Source organism: Rhopalosiphum padi, chromosome 4, assembly GCF_020882245.1.
Source record: "Rhopalosiphum padi isolate XX-2018 chromosome 4, ASM2088224v1, whole genome shotgun sequence".
NCBI lineage: Eukaryota > Metazoa > Arthropoda > Insecta > Hemiptera > Aphididae > Rhopalosiphum > Rhopalosiphum padi.
In genome coordinates, this window is record NC_083600.1 from 10,669,337 (window position 1) to 10,683,780 (window position 14,444).

General features: G+C 31.1%; 1 protein-coding gene and 1 pseudogene across 1 annotated transcript; both read right to left on the minus strand.

Moving 5' to 3' along the window:
* Nucleotides 1-694: 694 nt before the first annotated feature.
* On the minus strand, nucleotides 695-7,903 carry LOC132929031 (aminopeptidase N-like). The gene is made up of 12 exons (XM_060994061.1): nucleotides 7,340-7,903; nucleotides 6,821-6,976; nucleotides 6,160-6,483; nucleotides 5,432-5,612; nucleotides 4,778-5,019; nucleotides 4,412-4,589; nucleotides 4,161-4,356; nucleotides 3,728-4,005; nucleotides 2,657-2,850; nucleotides 2,364-2,522; nucleotides 1,636-1,861; nucleotides 695-1,137 (listed from the first exon to the last, which is right to left on the minus strand). The coding sequence occupies exons 1-12, from the start codon at nucleotides 7,789-7,791 to the stop codon at nucleotides 832-834; spliced, it is 2,892 nt and encodes a 963-aa protein (XP_060850044.1). The 5' UTR covers nucleotides 7,792-7,903; the 3' UTR covers nucleotides 695-831.
* Nucleotides 7,904-10,441: 2,538 nt separating this feature from the next.
* LOC132929033 (intermembrane lipid transfer protein vps13B-like) lies at nucleotides 10,442-13,201 on the minus strand (annotated as a pseudogene).
* Nucleotides 13,202-14,444: the final 1,243 nt, after the last annotated feature.

Genomic DNA, 14,444 nt, shown 5'->3' on the forward strand with positions numbered 1-14,444 from the left:
CGAAAAACTTGAAATAAAAGATCTAACAACAGTATATATTTTATAGTTTAGAGTTGGGTTACACAGCATATTAAATAGAAATAGTGTTATATCAGTTATATAATTAAAAGATAATAACGATTTCTTTTAAACAATTTTTAAAAGAACTAGCAGTTCTTAATAGTAGGTTTTATTAGATATTTTTACAATTTTAAAGTTTGTATACAATTAATCAATGAGTAAAAATGTTGAAAAATGTTTTAATTTAATAATATACTAGAAATAAGCTAATATAAGTTTTATACAAATAAAAAATATCATTTTTGTATAATTTATAACTTATAGTGGTATATTGAAGTAATTGTAATTTACTCTTCGTTATTTTGTAATAAAATAATTTTGATTAATGATTCAATGGAGTTTTGAACCAATTACATTGAAATACTTCAATATAATCTATGATTTTGAATTAAATTTTTTGATTATTTGAAAAAAAAATGTTTTTACTCGGGTTATTTGTAAAAATGATTGTTTCACCGATATATATACTTTTGTTTTGTCAGAATTGTTCGATATTCTTTCTGCTTCCTTATTCTGGAAGGCTTATTTGATATCAAAATTATTTTTCTAAAATAACACCTATAATTCTTATATAAAGTTGTTTAAGCCCGAAAACGTGTTTGTACACGCAATTAAATAATTTAAAAAAATGCAATTTGTCGCAAAACTAATATTATTATACAATTCTCGCTTCGATGAAAAAATAATTTGTGAAAATACATATTTAATATTTATACATATTTCTCGTTAGATAAGATCTTAATATAGTGCACACATTTGATTAAGATTTATTTAGATTATGTTAACAAGTAATTTAACTGAAACAGACAGTGCTAAAATCTGAAAAATAATGCCATAGTTATACAATCTCGACGAAGCGCTAGAATCGTCATATTTCGTCGGGCTCCGCGAAGTCGTATACTTATCCGATGGATCCAGCGGCAAACCTTTCGTCAAAGGGTTTATGTACATCCATATCGTTTCTGGACTACCATTGCTGTACCATTTTTCGTAGTCTTCGATTTCATTCTGGTACACTGGAACGAGTTCGTTTCTATATTCATCGGGCGTATTGCTGTAGAACACCATTCGCATCATCTAAAACCGAACGAAATTTGTATTTAATAACAATCGTAAACTTTACGTTAATACAGATGTAGACTATAATAATGTTATTCGTATTGGTTGTTAACTTAAAAGTTAAATTCCACTCGGCCGAGGGGCTGCTAATACGTAATAATGCACATGTTGTGCACACACTCTTAGGTCCGATAGGTCTATAATCTATATTATTGTAATATACACATTATAAATCTGAATTAATTCTCATTGGACTTAAACCCAAAGTTTCCGGAACGATACGATAAATAATCATGATTAGTACACGGAAATAAAGAAACACTTTATCGTTATGCAATATTATACTGTACAATATTCTTTAGTGCACATCACGCTAACTATTAAATGCACAATATTATACTTGTATATCACATCACAGTAAAATATTATAAACTATCACGAATAGAGTTTTATATTAATAATTGTTATAACCAGCAGAGTTTCGCTAATAGACATATAATAAAAAAATCTCGTTACATTTTCGATTTCACTCTTAATGGACACCTTTGAAGCTAATATTGAGAATATAGTCTTAGCTATATTTCTACCATCTTTTACGTTGTTGACGAGGTCAGTAAAATATTTGTAAAGAAAATAATTCATAGCTGTTATCCCATTGGGCGTCGAAGACAGAGCATTAAAGAAATCTCCGTAATCACTCGGTGCAATTGGACAATTGTTCTCCATTATTAACGCCATGTACCTAAAATACAAAAAAAAGAAAATATATTATTTAGTGTTTTGTATACGAATTTATTCGTCACTCGTTATGACGTGGCTATCGTACGGAACTACGTATTGTGCTGGGCCGTACGCTCCAAACAACACTGCGTGCGTTTCGCCCGTCATAATATTATATTTCGTACCGTAAACACTATCACCCGAAAATTAGTGTAGAAACACAAACATTTTTATTTTGTATATAACATTATTATGTTACGCGTAATCTATTTTTATACAACTGTTATTATAATGAAATATAGTTATATCGAAAACCGAATACGTAATTTTAAACTTGAACACAAAATACTCTTATTGTGTTATGAAATGTATTTAACACCGTTAAAAACCTTTAAGTCCAATCATTACAAACACTAATTTTTTTGAGTTATTTCACTAATTTTCTAGGGGTAGGCACATTTTGTATTGCCGTGTTTATAGACTAAATAATATATGATCGCTAAAGAAATATAATATGGTCTCACGTCATAAGTGTCGTTATGTCGGCACAAGACAACGCGTTGATCACTGATCCTCTTTCCGAATACGATTTGGTGGTATTGTATAGGTTTAAGAGTTTTTCCAAACTGTATGAGCTGAAGGCTCCGACACAGAACGCAGCGTCTTTGACGTCAGCCGATATTCTATGACGATAAAAAAACACAAGCATGTGCGCGTATAATTATAGTTTTGTGTTATAATATAATATGGTAATACAACAATCGAGCGCGAGACTACGCCGATAATATTATGATAAAAATAACGAACAAGGACTTACTCTTCGTCGTTTCGCCATCTCCGAAAATTTTCCAACGCCTTCAGACCGCTGGAACACGGGTTTGCTTCCAACTTAAACGCCCACGTCGACAACGCGCTCCAGCCGATAACGGTGGGATGCTGTGGACTTTTCTGTCCGGCGACCAGATCGTTTATTAATTCCAACGCATTGTCGGCCAGGTTAAAGAATAAGGCCTGCGTAGACACGAATACGTTTTAAAAGGATTCATTTTTATCACATCGTAGTAATATGTTGTGAACTTATGGCGTGTAGCGTTATATATAGCTTAGCATTATTATAATGTTACAGGACTAAAATATAATATAATTCAATGACGGAGAGAATGTTCAACGCAAGCGGATAGGTGTGCACTTAAATTTGCATTATTAATATTATGTTTTTTCGTTGATTGTTTACCACATATTATTAATTATGTATGTGTTACAAATTGATTTAAAATTTATCAATAGCTTATCACACAATACTGTTGTCCTATTGTGTTCCTAATAGGTGAAAGTGAAAAATTAAATTTTTTTTAAAATTGAATGTTCACCATTGCATTATGATTTATATAATAATATATTCGATATTTATACATCGAAAAATAAAAACATATAATATAATATAAAATCGAGCTATTCGATTTTTCATCACAGTTTACCTAGTTATAGGTATAACGTTCAAAGCCTGTATTGATGTGGTATAATTAGTATATACCTATAGTAATAGAAGATTATAAATAATAAGGTTACGAAATTGAACGTATACATTTTTATAATAATTAATCAATTATTCCAAACCGAATACGAAATTTCTATAAAACGGTCGTAACGTGCATTAGGTATATAAAATTACACTGTGGTCAATTTAGAATACTCAATAACTGCTAAAATATTATAATCTAATATTCTACCTATGGAACTTTTTTTTTCTGACCACGTTGTACCTATCTATATGTTCTCTATCATCCGCCGTCGTAACAATTAATACAATTGACGACAATGAGATTAGATATTATTATTTTATAATAAACACGCGTGCGAATAAAAGTTATTCCGCGGTAATGCCCACCTTGACATCGATGTACGCATTTCTGCAACGTCCCATACGGTTTAAAACATAGTCGAAACTCTTCATGGCTGAGAACCACGGTATGATATCATCTTCCTTTGTCAGATACTCTGCGATGCTCATCGGTATCCTGTAATTTAACAAACCCACTTTCGCCAAACTGAACGAATCGTCAATCAGCTGGGCTCTGTTGAGAACGTGTACGTCTTTAGGCGAATCGTTTAGCTGTTTGATCAACGACAACCAATTGTCTTCCGTGTAGTTCACCCTGTAGAAACCTAAAGCGAAAATACATGCCTTTAAAAATTATAATTTTAACAATTCGCCCAATTTCATAATGACTTATAGCCAATAGCTAGAACAAACTTATATTATGAAAACTATTAGTTAATGACTATATATAGGTAATCTTTTAAGAAAAAAAGTAGTCCACCTGTGGATTGTATATTGAAAATGTACCATTCGACGTCATCGTCGATCGGAATAGTCGTTTCGTCTACCGACGGGTCCAGCCAAACGGTTGGTGCGGACTTAGTGTCGAAATTTTTTTCTTTATTCGTCGTGTAACTCAAACGAATAAACCACTTGGTTGTATCGTTTGATTCGGTGAAACCGGATAAAAATCGTTTCTAAAAAAAAACAATATTAATTGCTATGCGCGATTGGTTGTTTTAGGTATTTTACTTGAGTTAAGACGAGTGATTTGTCTTTTTTCTTGACGTTCACCACGGGATATCCGTCTTGTTCCGTCCACGTATTCATCACAGTGCGAACGTTGTTGCCATTTAAGCCGGACTTTGTCATATCGAATAGCGTATTGTCGAACGCGTTCCACAGTTGTTCCGGTTTTACTGCACTATATCTATAATATGGTATTATATCGGGTGTGACCTCTACTTATTAAATCAGATCGCGTCGTATAATATAGTTATGTATAAAAATATTTAACATCATTTTTGGATAATAGTTTTCAAAAATATTATCGTGGTTTAAAACTTTATAATAGTTTAATTCCGAATAACTGGAAAATATTAGGTATATTTTTCTTACTGGTTTTGCGTCAAGTACGTATTAATGGCTTTTTTAAATGCGTCTTCCCCCACCCAGTCGCTGAGCATCCTCATGACCGCCGCAGACTTCTGTTCGGAAAATTTGACGGCCGGGTAATAGACCACGTCTCCTGGTACGATTTCTGGCGCGGTCAAAGGCTGTCTTTGAATTTGGTCGTATTCCATGGCAGGCCGTTGCATGTCGACGACGAAAAAGTGATCAAGTCGCCATTCCGGTTCCACCTGCAAAAGTATGCACGATATAACATAATATTACACTATCGTAACGCGACGTTGTATATAATATATTATTATTAATACGGCGCACGAGAGCAGGACGTGCGATAAATACACTGCCAATAACACAATGATGTGTATCGTATAGATCGCCGATATCAATATATAGTAGGGATGGGCAACTGAAAGTTATTAGAGGGCCAATTTTTAGAAAATTAAAATTTAGCGGGCCAGAGTATAGAGAGCAAAAAAAAAAGTCATTCAAAATATGCATTTTAATTTAGCATATACGTAGAATAGAGTGTAGACCGATTGACTTTTAAATTGTGTGATGTAATTTGAAAATGTAGCGTGGGCCAGATAAAACAGGTTCGCGGGCCGCCAGTTGCCCACCCCTGATATATAGCATAAACATTACCATCGTGGTGACAATGTATTGCAAATAAGCGGCAAGCCCTTTATTCATCCATGCGAAGTCCCATCGAGCCGGCGTCACCAAATTGCCAAACCACTGATTCACCACAGCGCGTCCTACCGCCATCTTCGCCGACATTATCGACTTAGAGTTCGATTTAGAGTCGACGAAAAGCGTTTTCTCTCTGTCACACACAAACATAACGTCACATATTATTATATTTTCGTGCAAATATTGTTTTTTTTCTTTCTGTTAACCGTTAAACGAAGCCGAGCGATTCCGCAGTTTTTATAGTTTATACGAATGACAATACTAAAAGATACAAATTTTAACTAGTCGATAGTTGGTATATCAATTAAACAAAATTTTAGACTTAAGTTGAATCGTTGGTTGAAACATAGAAGTTATCTTTTGTAAGATGTATCGATGATATATTAAGTAATAACAATACGATAGTTCCAAGTATCTATTATTACATAATTCATAATTATTCAAATTCCAAATGTTTTTTTAATTTTAAATCTAAATTGTTCACAAATACCGTTAATCATATCGAAGGACTGCACGAGTAAAATATAAATCAAAATTATAACTGTATTAAATCTTGGATTACTCGAATCGGGATTTAAAAATTATATTTGCATAGAAATCGTCTTATATCAACGCTCAGCGTCGAAATTCTCGGTCCACGTGCAAATGATTATATTATCGTGTTGTTCACACGTCCTTACTGGTAAGCAGTCAATCCCCAATTGTCGAATTGCCCTAAGCCTAGTGTTGGCACGACTAATAAGTTCAGTTTGGGCATAGCGTACGGCATGCCCGTGTAGTTTTCCATGGCTCTCAAAAGGTCGGGCGCCTCTTTCGTAACGTACTCGATCTGATACAAACGACCCAAATGAGAGTATACGTTGATTGCACTCCGGCGGTTTTTATCGAATTGTTCGAATTCACCGGCGAAAAACGCGACCGAGCACGTGGACATGCTTGGCGTCCGCGCAAAGTGAACCCATTTCATTTGGTATTTAAACGGATCATTTTCGAGCACATCGTATCTGTAATACATAGATAATATAATGCGGTTTAAAAGCTTATTATTAAAATACCAAAAACATATTGTAGATATAGGTATATATCAACAACAAATTATTATAATTCCATAACGTTACGCGCGAACAGTGAACTCTAAAATAAACTTGACAAGATATTTTTATTGATTTCTATTTAATATAAAAATACAAATATAATCGAATTTACAAATAAAACATCTAACTAATATTTTGAGCAAATAATTTGTAATATCGTAAACATTTTGGTTTAAAATAACTGCAATTATTTGTTTTCGAATTTTCAATTCCATAATAATATATTTTTTGATATTATGATACTTACATATATTCTGAATCTAAAAATGGCATATTTGATAGAGCTATTTCTTCTACTTTAACTTTAATTGATATATTAAAAGGTGTTTTAAAATGTGGTTCATCGTAACAAGGAAAAGCACTTCTGGCCATCGTGGTTTGAAATTGAGTAGCAGCTATCCACCTGGGAAATAATTAAAATAAATGCAAGACACTATTAATATTAGTATAATGTAATACTATAATACTTTCAAGTATGAACAATTTTTTCAGGTATAAGTTATTGTTGTTAATTAAATCACAATCAGTAAGTTTAGCTGAATTATTAAAAATTATAAAAAGTATTTATGTTTTTCATATTCAAGATTTATTTAACTTTTTTCAAATGTGACTGCTTACGTATGTAACTTATGTGATATTAAAATTTTAGCTACTAACATTATTATATTTACAGTAATAGCGGTTCATATCTGATTATTATAAATTTGTTTTAGTAAAATATTATGTGCTCTAATAAATTAGAATTGTTTTGAAATATTGAGCTTACTTTTTTCCATCCGATTCGGTTTCATAAGCGCTTTTAAAAAACCCTCTTCCGTCGTCCCTGAGAATGCCTTCGAATTTTATACGAATCGTGTATACTCTATTGGCCAAGACGTGACCTTCCATCGATATAATCACTTGTTCCCGGTCTTCCTCGTAGCTCCACGAGCGCACTTTGTTGTCCCTGCCGGTGATTTCGTCTGTCACCCTGACCTCGTGCAACACCAAGTCCTTAGAGTTCAACGTGATCGCGGTAGTCGTGGTCTTCACTGCGATCGTGATATCCACTCTGCCAGCGAACGTAGCGTTTTCCGTTTCGAGGTTCGGTTCTATTTTCAACACGTACGACGACGGTTCCGTGTCACCCGGCAACCGACCGGAATCCACGGTCTGGCCATCGTAGCCCCGGACGAACGAGGAAACAACTACGACGAAAACCACCGTCACCCACAACATCGCGCGTACAGCGAACAAATCAACCGCGTTCGGAAATAATATACGTGTAACTGGTGCGTCGCGCGACAAAAACGACCATTTGGCAATGAGTCGCAACGCAAATACGAGTAATATAACATAATCAAACAACACTATAGTGCCCACAATAAATTCGCTATAATCTTATCTATTGTAACCTTCGGGCGGTATTTTTGTGATTCGCGTCACGATGTATCGACATGTCTAGACACTTCAAGTGAAAAATATCATTCGTCATTACGATAATTCCAAATAAATAATAAATTACTGTTGTATTGTGATCGGGAAAATGACGAATGCGTAAAGATATTACACCTGCGACCCTGTGAATGGGTTTGTTTTACCATACATAATATTTTATCACCTGAGAGGCATCTACTCACTGTTTAGTGTTTAATATTTACATAATACCTATAGGCTATAATATTGCACGGATATCCTCAACAAATGCTTGGTAATCTACATAACGTTGGAAATCTGTGACCTTGTGTCATTACGCTTTTCAAGTTGAATTTATAACGCGCAGGTGTTGTGACTATGAATACGTAATATACAAATTAACCAAAATACGTTTCTAATATTATGTAAATTTAATATTTTCATAACATATCTATACAGATCATTGCGAATGTTCTCGGTTAAATAATTATCACCAGGGCTCGGACGATGCAGGATTTTCGAGTTTTGTATTTTTTATGCTCTCATTGATAGCAAATCTTTAACTAGACATTTGTTCTATACAACGACGAATTTGAAAACAAAAATGTTTAATGTTGCACAATTTATTAATTTTAGAAAAATACATATTTCTGAATTTTTATTTATTTTTCCACTACATTTTATTAATACACATCATAATTTTTTTTAATAAAACTCATATTATTAATAAAATTAATAAATTGCATGTTATAATAATTTTTTGAATTTTGAATAACTCATTTTTGCCTATTTAATACATTTTGGTTGCATATTTTAGATGTTTATTTGAATATTTGATAGATTTTAACTCCTACAACTTCCTAATCATTACAGTCTTTATATTAAGACTATTTCCGTTGTATTTTTAATCGTTAATAATTGTGTAACATTGGACATGACCTGTGGCACTCGTATAGTATTCCTACATTATGTCCAACAATCATAATAAAATAAACTATTGAATTACAGAATTAAATATTACAATAAACATAACATAAATTATTATAAATTAATAGGTAATTGTATTGATAGTACATGTATAAACAATTAAAATATAATAACTCATGTTACGGGAAAGTGAAAAAAAAAAATATATATATATATATAAATTTTAATATATAAATTGTATAATATTGTTCTACTACGTATAAACATATAATATAACCGTAGTCAAAAGAATCGATTATATAAGTTTACTCCAAATATTTGTATTTCAATATCGAATGGCGATAATATTATTATAAAAATATGATTTATGACGTATGCCTTTTAAAATGTTCATAATATACGAGTAATTTAAGGAAATAAATCGTCACAAATACATACCTATTGTATTCTTTCAGCCATATTTTTCTATCGCATCAATTGCCTCAATTTAACAGAATTATCTTAATTGCTGAATGACTAATAAAAAATACTTCTTAATAGCATGATTTATATTCAAGTCTTTATGTGCTCTATGAATTTCCGCTTAATATATTTATTATTTTATCCCGCTGCTTGTTTGATTTAATATGTAATAAAACTACAATAACCATAAGATATTACTATTTAAACTATTCTCGAAGAAACGAGTAAAACCATTGAAATATATTATTTAAATAAATCCATTGACCTTTTGAAATAAAAATGGTGGAGGCACCCATCTAGCAATTGGGATATTGTCAGATATCTGAGTTTCTTAAATAATGATAAAGATCTTTTAGTTCCAGAAGATCTATAATATTTTTTTTTGATTTGGCAATTGGTTGAAACTATAAATAGTTTAATATAATAAACACAGAACAGTTTAAATTTAAAATTTTAAGTACGATTATTAATTTGCATAAGAATTGAAAATGTGCAAAATAAATAAAATAATTATAGGTTTTATCTATAACTTAAATGAGTAAAATGTAATAAAAATTTCATAATAATTTACAGGTAGCTAACTTACTGTTAATTGCAGCCCACGGGTTAGGTTAGGTTGAAATTTCAATAATAATAATTATTTACCAAGTATAGGTTATTTTTAAATACCTAATATTTATTATAAATTATAATTATAATTTATATTAAACAAAATAAAATGAAAAAAATATTGTTTGTTATTTGGTTGAAAGGTTAAAGATCTTTATACTGTTTAATACAATTTATAAATATTGAATTATAATTTTCAATCGAAAAGTTAAATAATAAAATTTAAAAATAATTGTATTTTGAAACACAAATTTTTTAAATTCTAATATTATGATTTATGTATTAAGTCTAATTTTACCAACAATAGTTACGTACATACTCGGTTAAGTATATATTATTGTACAGAAGAATTTTTTTTTTTACTTATATAACCATTAGTAAAATAAATTATTTACAAGACAAATATTGTTATCATTTTAAACATACCAAAATAATTTTAACAAAAATTCACTGGATTACAGAAAATAGTCTTGGTTTTAATTAAAATATCTTAGAATATTTTACACAGAAATATTTACATCATTATTGTAAACATTTGTTTTTGTTGGCTTACTAAATAAAAATACTGTACCTATTATAATTCCAAAAAGTATTAATACACTCATGAAAATAGAATTATACAAAATATATACTGATATAATGTACTTATATAATGTGTCACTTGTTGTTTTGCAAATAAAATTATTATTATTATTATTATTATTATTATTATTATATGAGCGTTCGTAAAATGGTTGGGAAGTAGTATATTTTGAAATATCGGATGTGATGTCATATTCTGTAGTGCTTGGATTATTTGTCAAAGTCCTATAATTGGTAGTAATCTCAAAAGGTTCCGATATCACAGTGGCGGATTCAGTTATACCCATCGTTGTATTATAGGATGTTGATGACGAGTTTGTAGTAATAGGATCAGTGGTAGATTCAGTTATTTCTGTCGTAGAATTATAGGACGCTGAAGACGAGTTTGTAGTAATAAGTTCAGTGGTGGATTCAGTAGTTTCCGTCGTCGAATTATAGGACGCTGAAGACGAGTCTGTAATAATAGGATCAGTGGTAGATTCAGTTATTTCTGTCGTCGAATTATAGGACGCTGAAGACGAGTTTGTAGTAATAGGATCAGTGGCGGATTCAGTTATTTCTGTCGTCGAATTATAGGACGCTGAAGACGAGTCTGTAGTAATAGGATCAGTGGTGGATTCAGTTGTTTCCGTCATTGCATTATAGTCCGTTGTTGATGATTCTATAGCATTAACGGCAATCCTGTTATTTTTTATTGCGTTCAGTTGGTCAGGATCATTTTTCATTATGTATCTATCCAAATATAAGCCATTCACATCAGTCGTCAAGTTTTGACGGGTTTTGTCGAGTTGTTTGAGTTTACCAACAAAAATTACAACCATAGACGTCGAAATTAGCGGTGTTTGAATAAAATGAACCCAAGTCCAGTTTTTGTATTGAGTTGGGTCACGTTGATAACGGGTTCATCTCTAGAAATAAGTAAAAAAAAATGTAACTACTTTAATAAGCACTTTAAGTTCAAGTTTTGACAAAATCCGTTGTTTGAGGTTTAAACAATTAATCAAAGAATAACGGGTCTAATAATTTTTTTATAATTAATATTTAATTTTTTCTGGGACTCGCAACTTTTATTCTTATTATTATATTATATATTCACGATAACTTTTTCAAAACATTTAGATTATTTTTGTGTTATTTATGGCCAATTCATAGATGATAACGTAACATTTCTTTATTAAAAAAATGTATTATACTAATTTATAGCAATATATTGATGTAAATGTATAAATATACTGACAGACCGTTACTGCTCAGGTTATGAATTGTTTTTTGTACTTAATGATTTTAAATCAAATTAAACACACATTAATAACAGTGATACACATAATGACGTACACTCGACTCCCACCTGTACAGTATAACAGTCAAATTTGACCCGTTTTTATGCTGTATTGTAAATACAACAAATTGTAAATTGTAAATAAACAGTTATAAAAATAGCCATTCAGATGCAATACTTACATGTTGACTGTGTTCAAAATTGGAGTGTTTGACAAAGCGATTTCGTTTCTTTTAATCTTTATTGATATGTTAAATGGTGTTTTAAAATGTGGTTCATCATAACAATTAACAAGGAAAAACACTTCTTGCGTATGTGGACTGTAATAATTGGTTGTTAGTAGACACTCGCCTGCAATAGTTATATAACGTAATATATATAGTGATACAGTATTGATATTATTTCCAAATTATGACTAAAACAGTATGAATTGATTATTCGAACAAAAAAAAAAAAAATTATTTTTTGAAATACATATTTTTTTCCCAATTTGCAGTGGAAAATGATAAATGTTCAAACCTACTTTTTGAAAAGCGGATAGGCATTGTAAGAGCTGTAGAAAATATCGGATGCGTCGTCGTTCAAATAGCCGCTAAAACGGCTATTACACGTATTGTGTATTTTCGTTTTTCGTTTTTCCAAAATACGTCTGTTCGTCTTGACTTTTACTTGTTGCCGGTCGTCTGCGTACTTCCAAGAGTCGATCCTGATATCGCTGTTGGTGTTATCGTCCGTTTACCCGATTTCGTGCAACACCAAGTCTTTGGAATTAAACGTGATCTCGTCCGTGGTGGTCTTCACCGCGATCGAAATGTTCACTCGGCCAGCGAACGAAGGGTTATTCACATCAAAGTCCGGCTCTAAGCTCAGCGCGTACTTTTCGCCGGTACAGTGTCGTACGGCTTGTCATCGTTACACCAGACGTGTGGGAACCAGACGAGAAAGGCAATAATCGATTGCTGTCGCATGTCGTCAAACGCAGACATCTAACTAAAGACTATAGTAAGTACCAAAAAATTGACGACAAAATTAGGGTAATCTAAATGCAAACACCTACATTGTATTTATAGATGGTATTATACAATATTATTATTATCTTATCGGGTGGGCGGGCGACGAGAAACGCACCGAAATGTTTTAGTTTTTTGACACGTTTCGTCAACACGGTGAAACACGTCTTGTATTACGCTACTATGTTTATTGTTAACACGATTCGGTTAAAAAGCTGTGCCAAATACATCAAACTATGGAAATTTCACGTCTAGCGCTGCATACTGGGATATACTGTCAATGTACATTTATATCTAAATCGTTATAGTCGTATAGATTTGAATAATCAACGTATTTCGTACGATAAACACTATCACAAAGATAATCTTGTTATTATGCGTCTATTAAGTATTATGGCAATTTTACTTGAATTACAATAACAGACTTTTGAATATCGTCTTGACTCATTACAACTTAAAAATTGTGTTTCGCTGATTCTTATACTGAGACCTGATAATAAAATATAGTAGGTACAAAGATTAAAAAAAGAATTATCCGATTTAGATGTTTTCACGAACTGGTAGCACCGTTTTTACCTGCCAGCTATCTCCATTATAACCACTCAATGATAATATTAACAATGCGAACGTTTTCGCACCGACGATCGAGAAACCACGTTTGTGTCGATAAGCATATTAAGTTGGACGCGTACTACACTATAGTACCTGCCATAGTCGTATTACTGTAGTACTGTACCTATATAAATACCTACATAATGTTACTTAGATATAGAAAATAAACTAGACTAGAAGGTACTTGTATATATTTATAAATATGTGTGTGTGTGTGTGTGTTTGTGTTTTATACAGTATGCTAACTATGTAAACATTTGAATCATTACTAGTAGGTCACTCGTATCTTATCATGTCTTAAGTTTATAAACACAAATAATTAACTATTAAAATATTAATATAAATAAAATATAAATTCGAATCTGGCATAGAATCTATGCCTATATAGGTTTACATTATTTTTATTTTGTTTTTTTTTTTATTTGTTGTCCAATTAATTTTAGCCTTTGATGATGATCCACTAACGATTTCGTGCAATTATTTGGGATGAGATACCTAATGCGTGGAATAATGCTTATAAATTACTATTGTATATTTTATTATAATTGATTATGTTATAGAAACAATTTATTTTAGTATAAATTATACCTATTACTATTTATTAATAATAATTTTTAAATGTATGTGGTATACCTATTTTTCATTAATGGTGCATTTTTAATTATTAACTATTTTCCAATGATAAACAAAATAGTAAATACATATTATAATTTATCAATGAATCTGACATATGTGCATTTTAAATATTATTTACATTATTCCACTGTTGGTTGAAGCCTCAATTGTTTTTATAAAAGTCTAAATAATTAATTTAAATTATGTACCTAATAAGTTGTTATAGAGTTTAGGGGTACTCACTACTCAGGGTACTTATAATATACAATATTTGTTGAATTATTATTTTTAAGTAAGATGTATAACTACTAGATCCTTATGCATTGTAATATGCAAAAAATTATGTTCATATATTGTAAATATTTATATATTAATTATTT

Bases quoted from the DNA above. Each gene is read 5' to 3' on its own strand.
- LOC132929031 (XM_060994061.1), bottom strand. From the start codon at position 7,791: ATGTTGTGGGTGACGGTGGTTTTCGTCGTAGTTGTTTCCTCGTTCGTC. The intron at 5,020-5,431 runs GTAATGTTTATG...ATACTTTTGCAG, and splicing joins AATACATTGTCACCACGATG to GTGGAACCGGAATGGCGACT. The intron at 1,138-1,635 runs GTAACGAGATTT...GTTCGGTTTTAG, and splicing joins TTAAGAGTGAAATCGAAAAT to ATGATGCGAATGGTGTTCTA.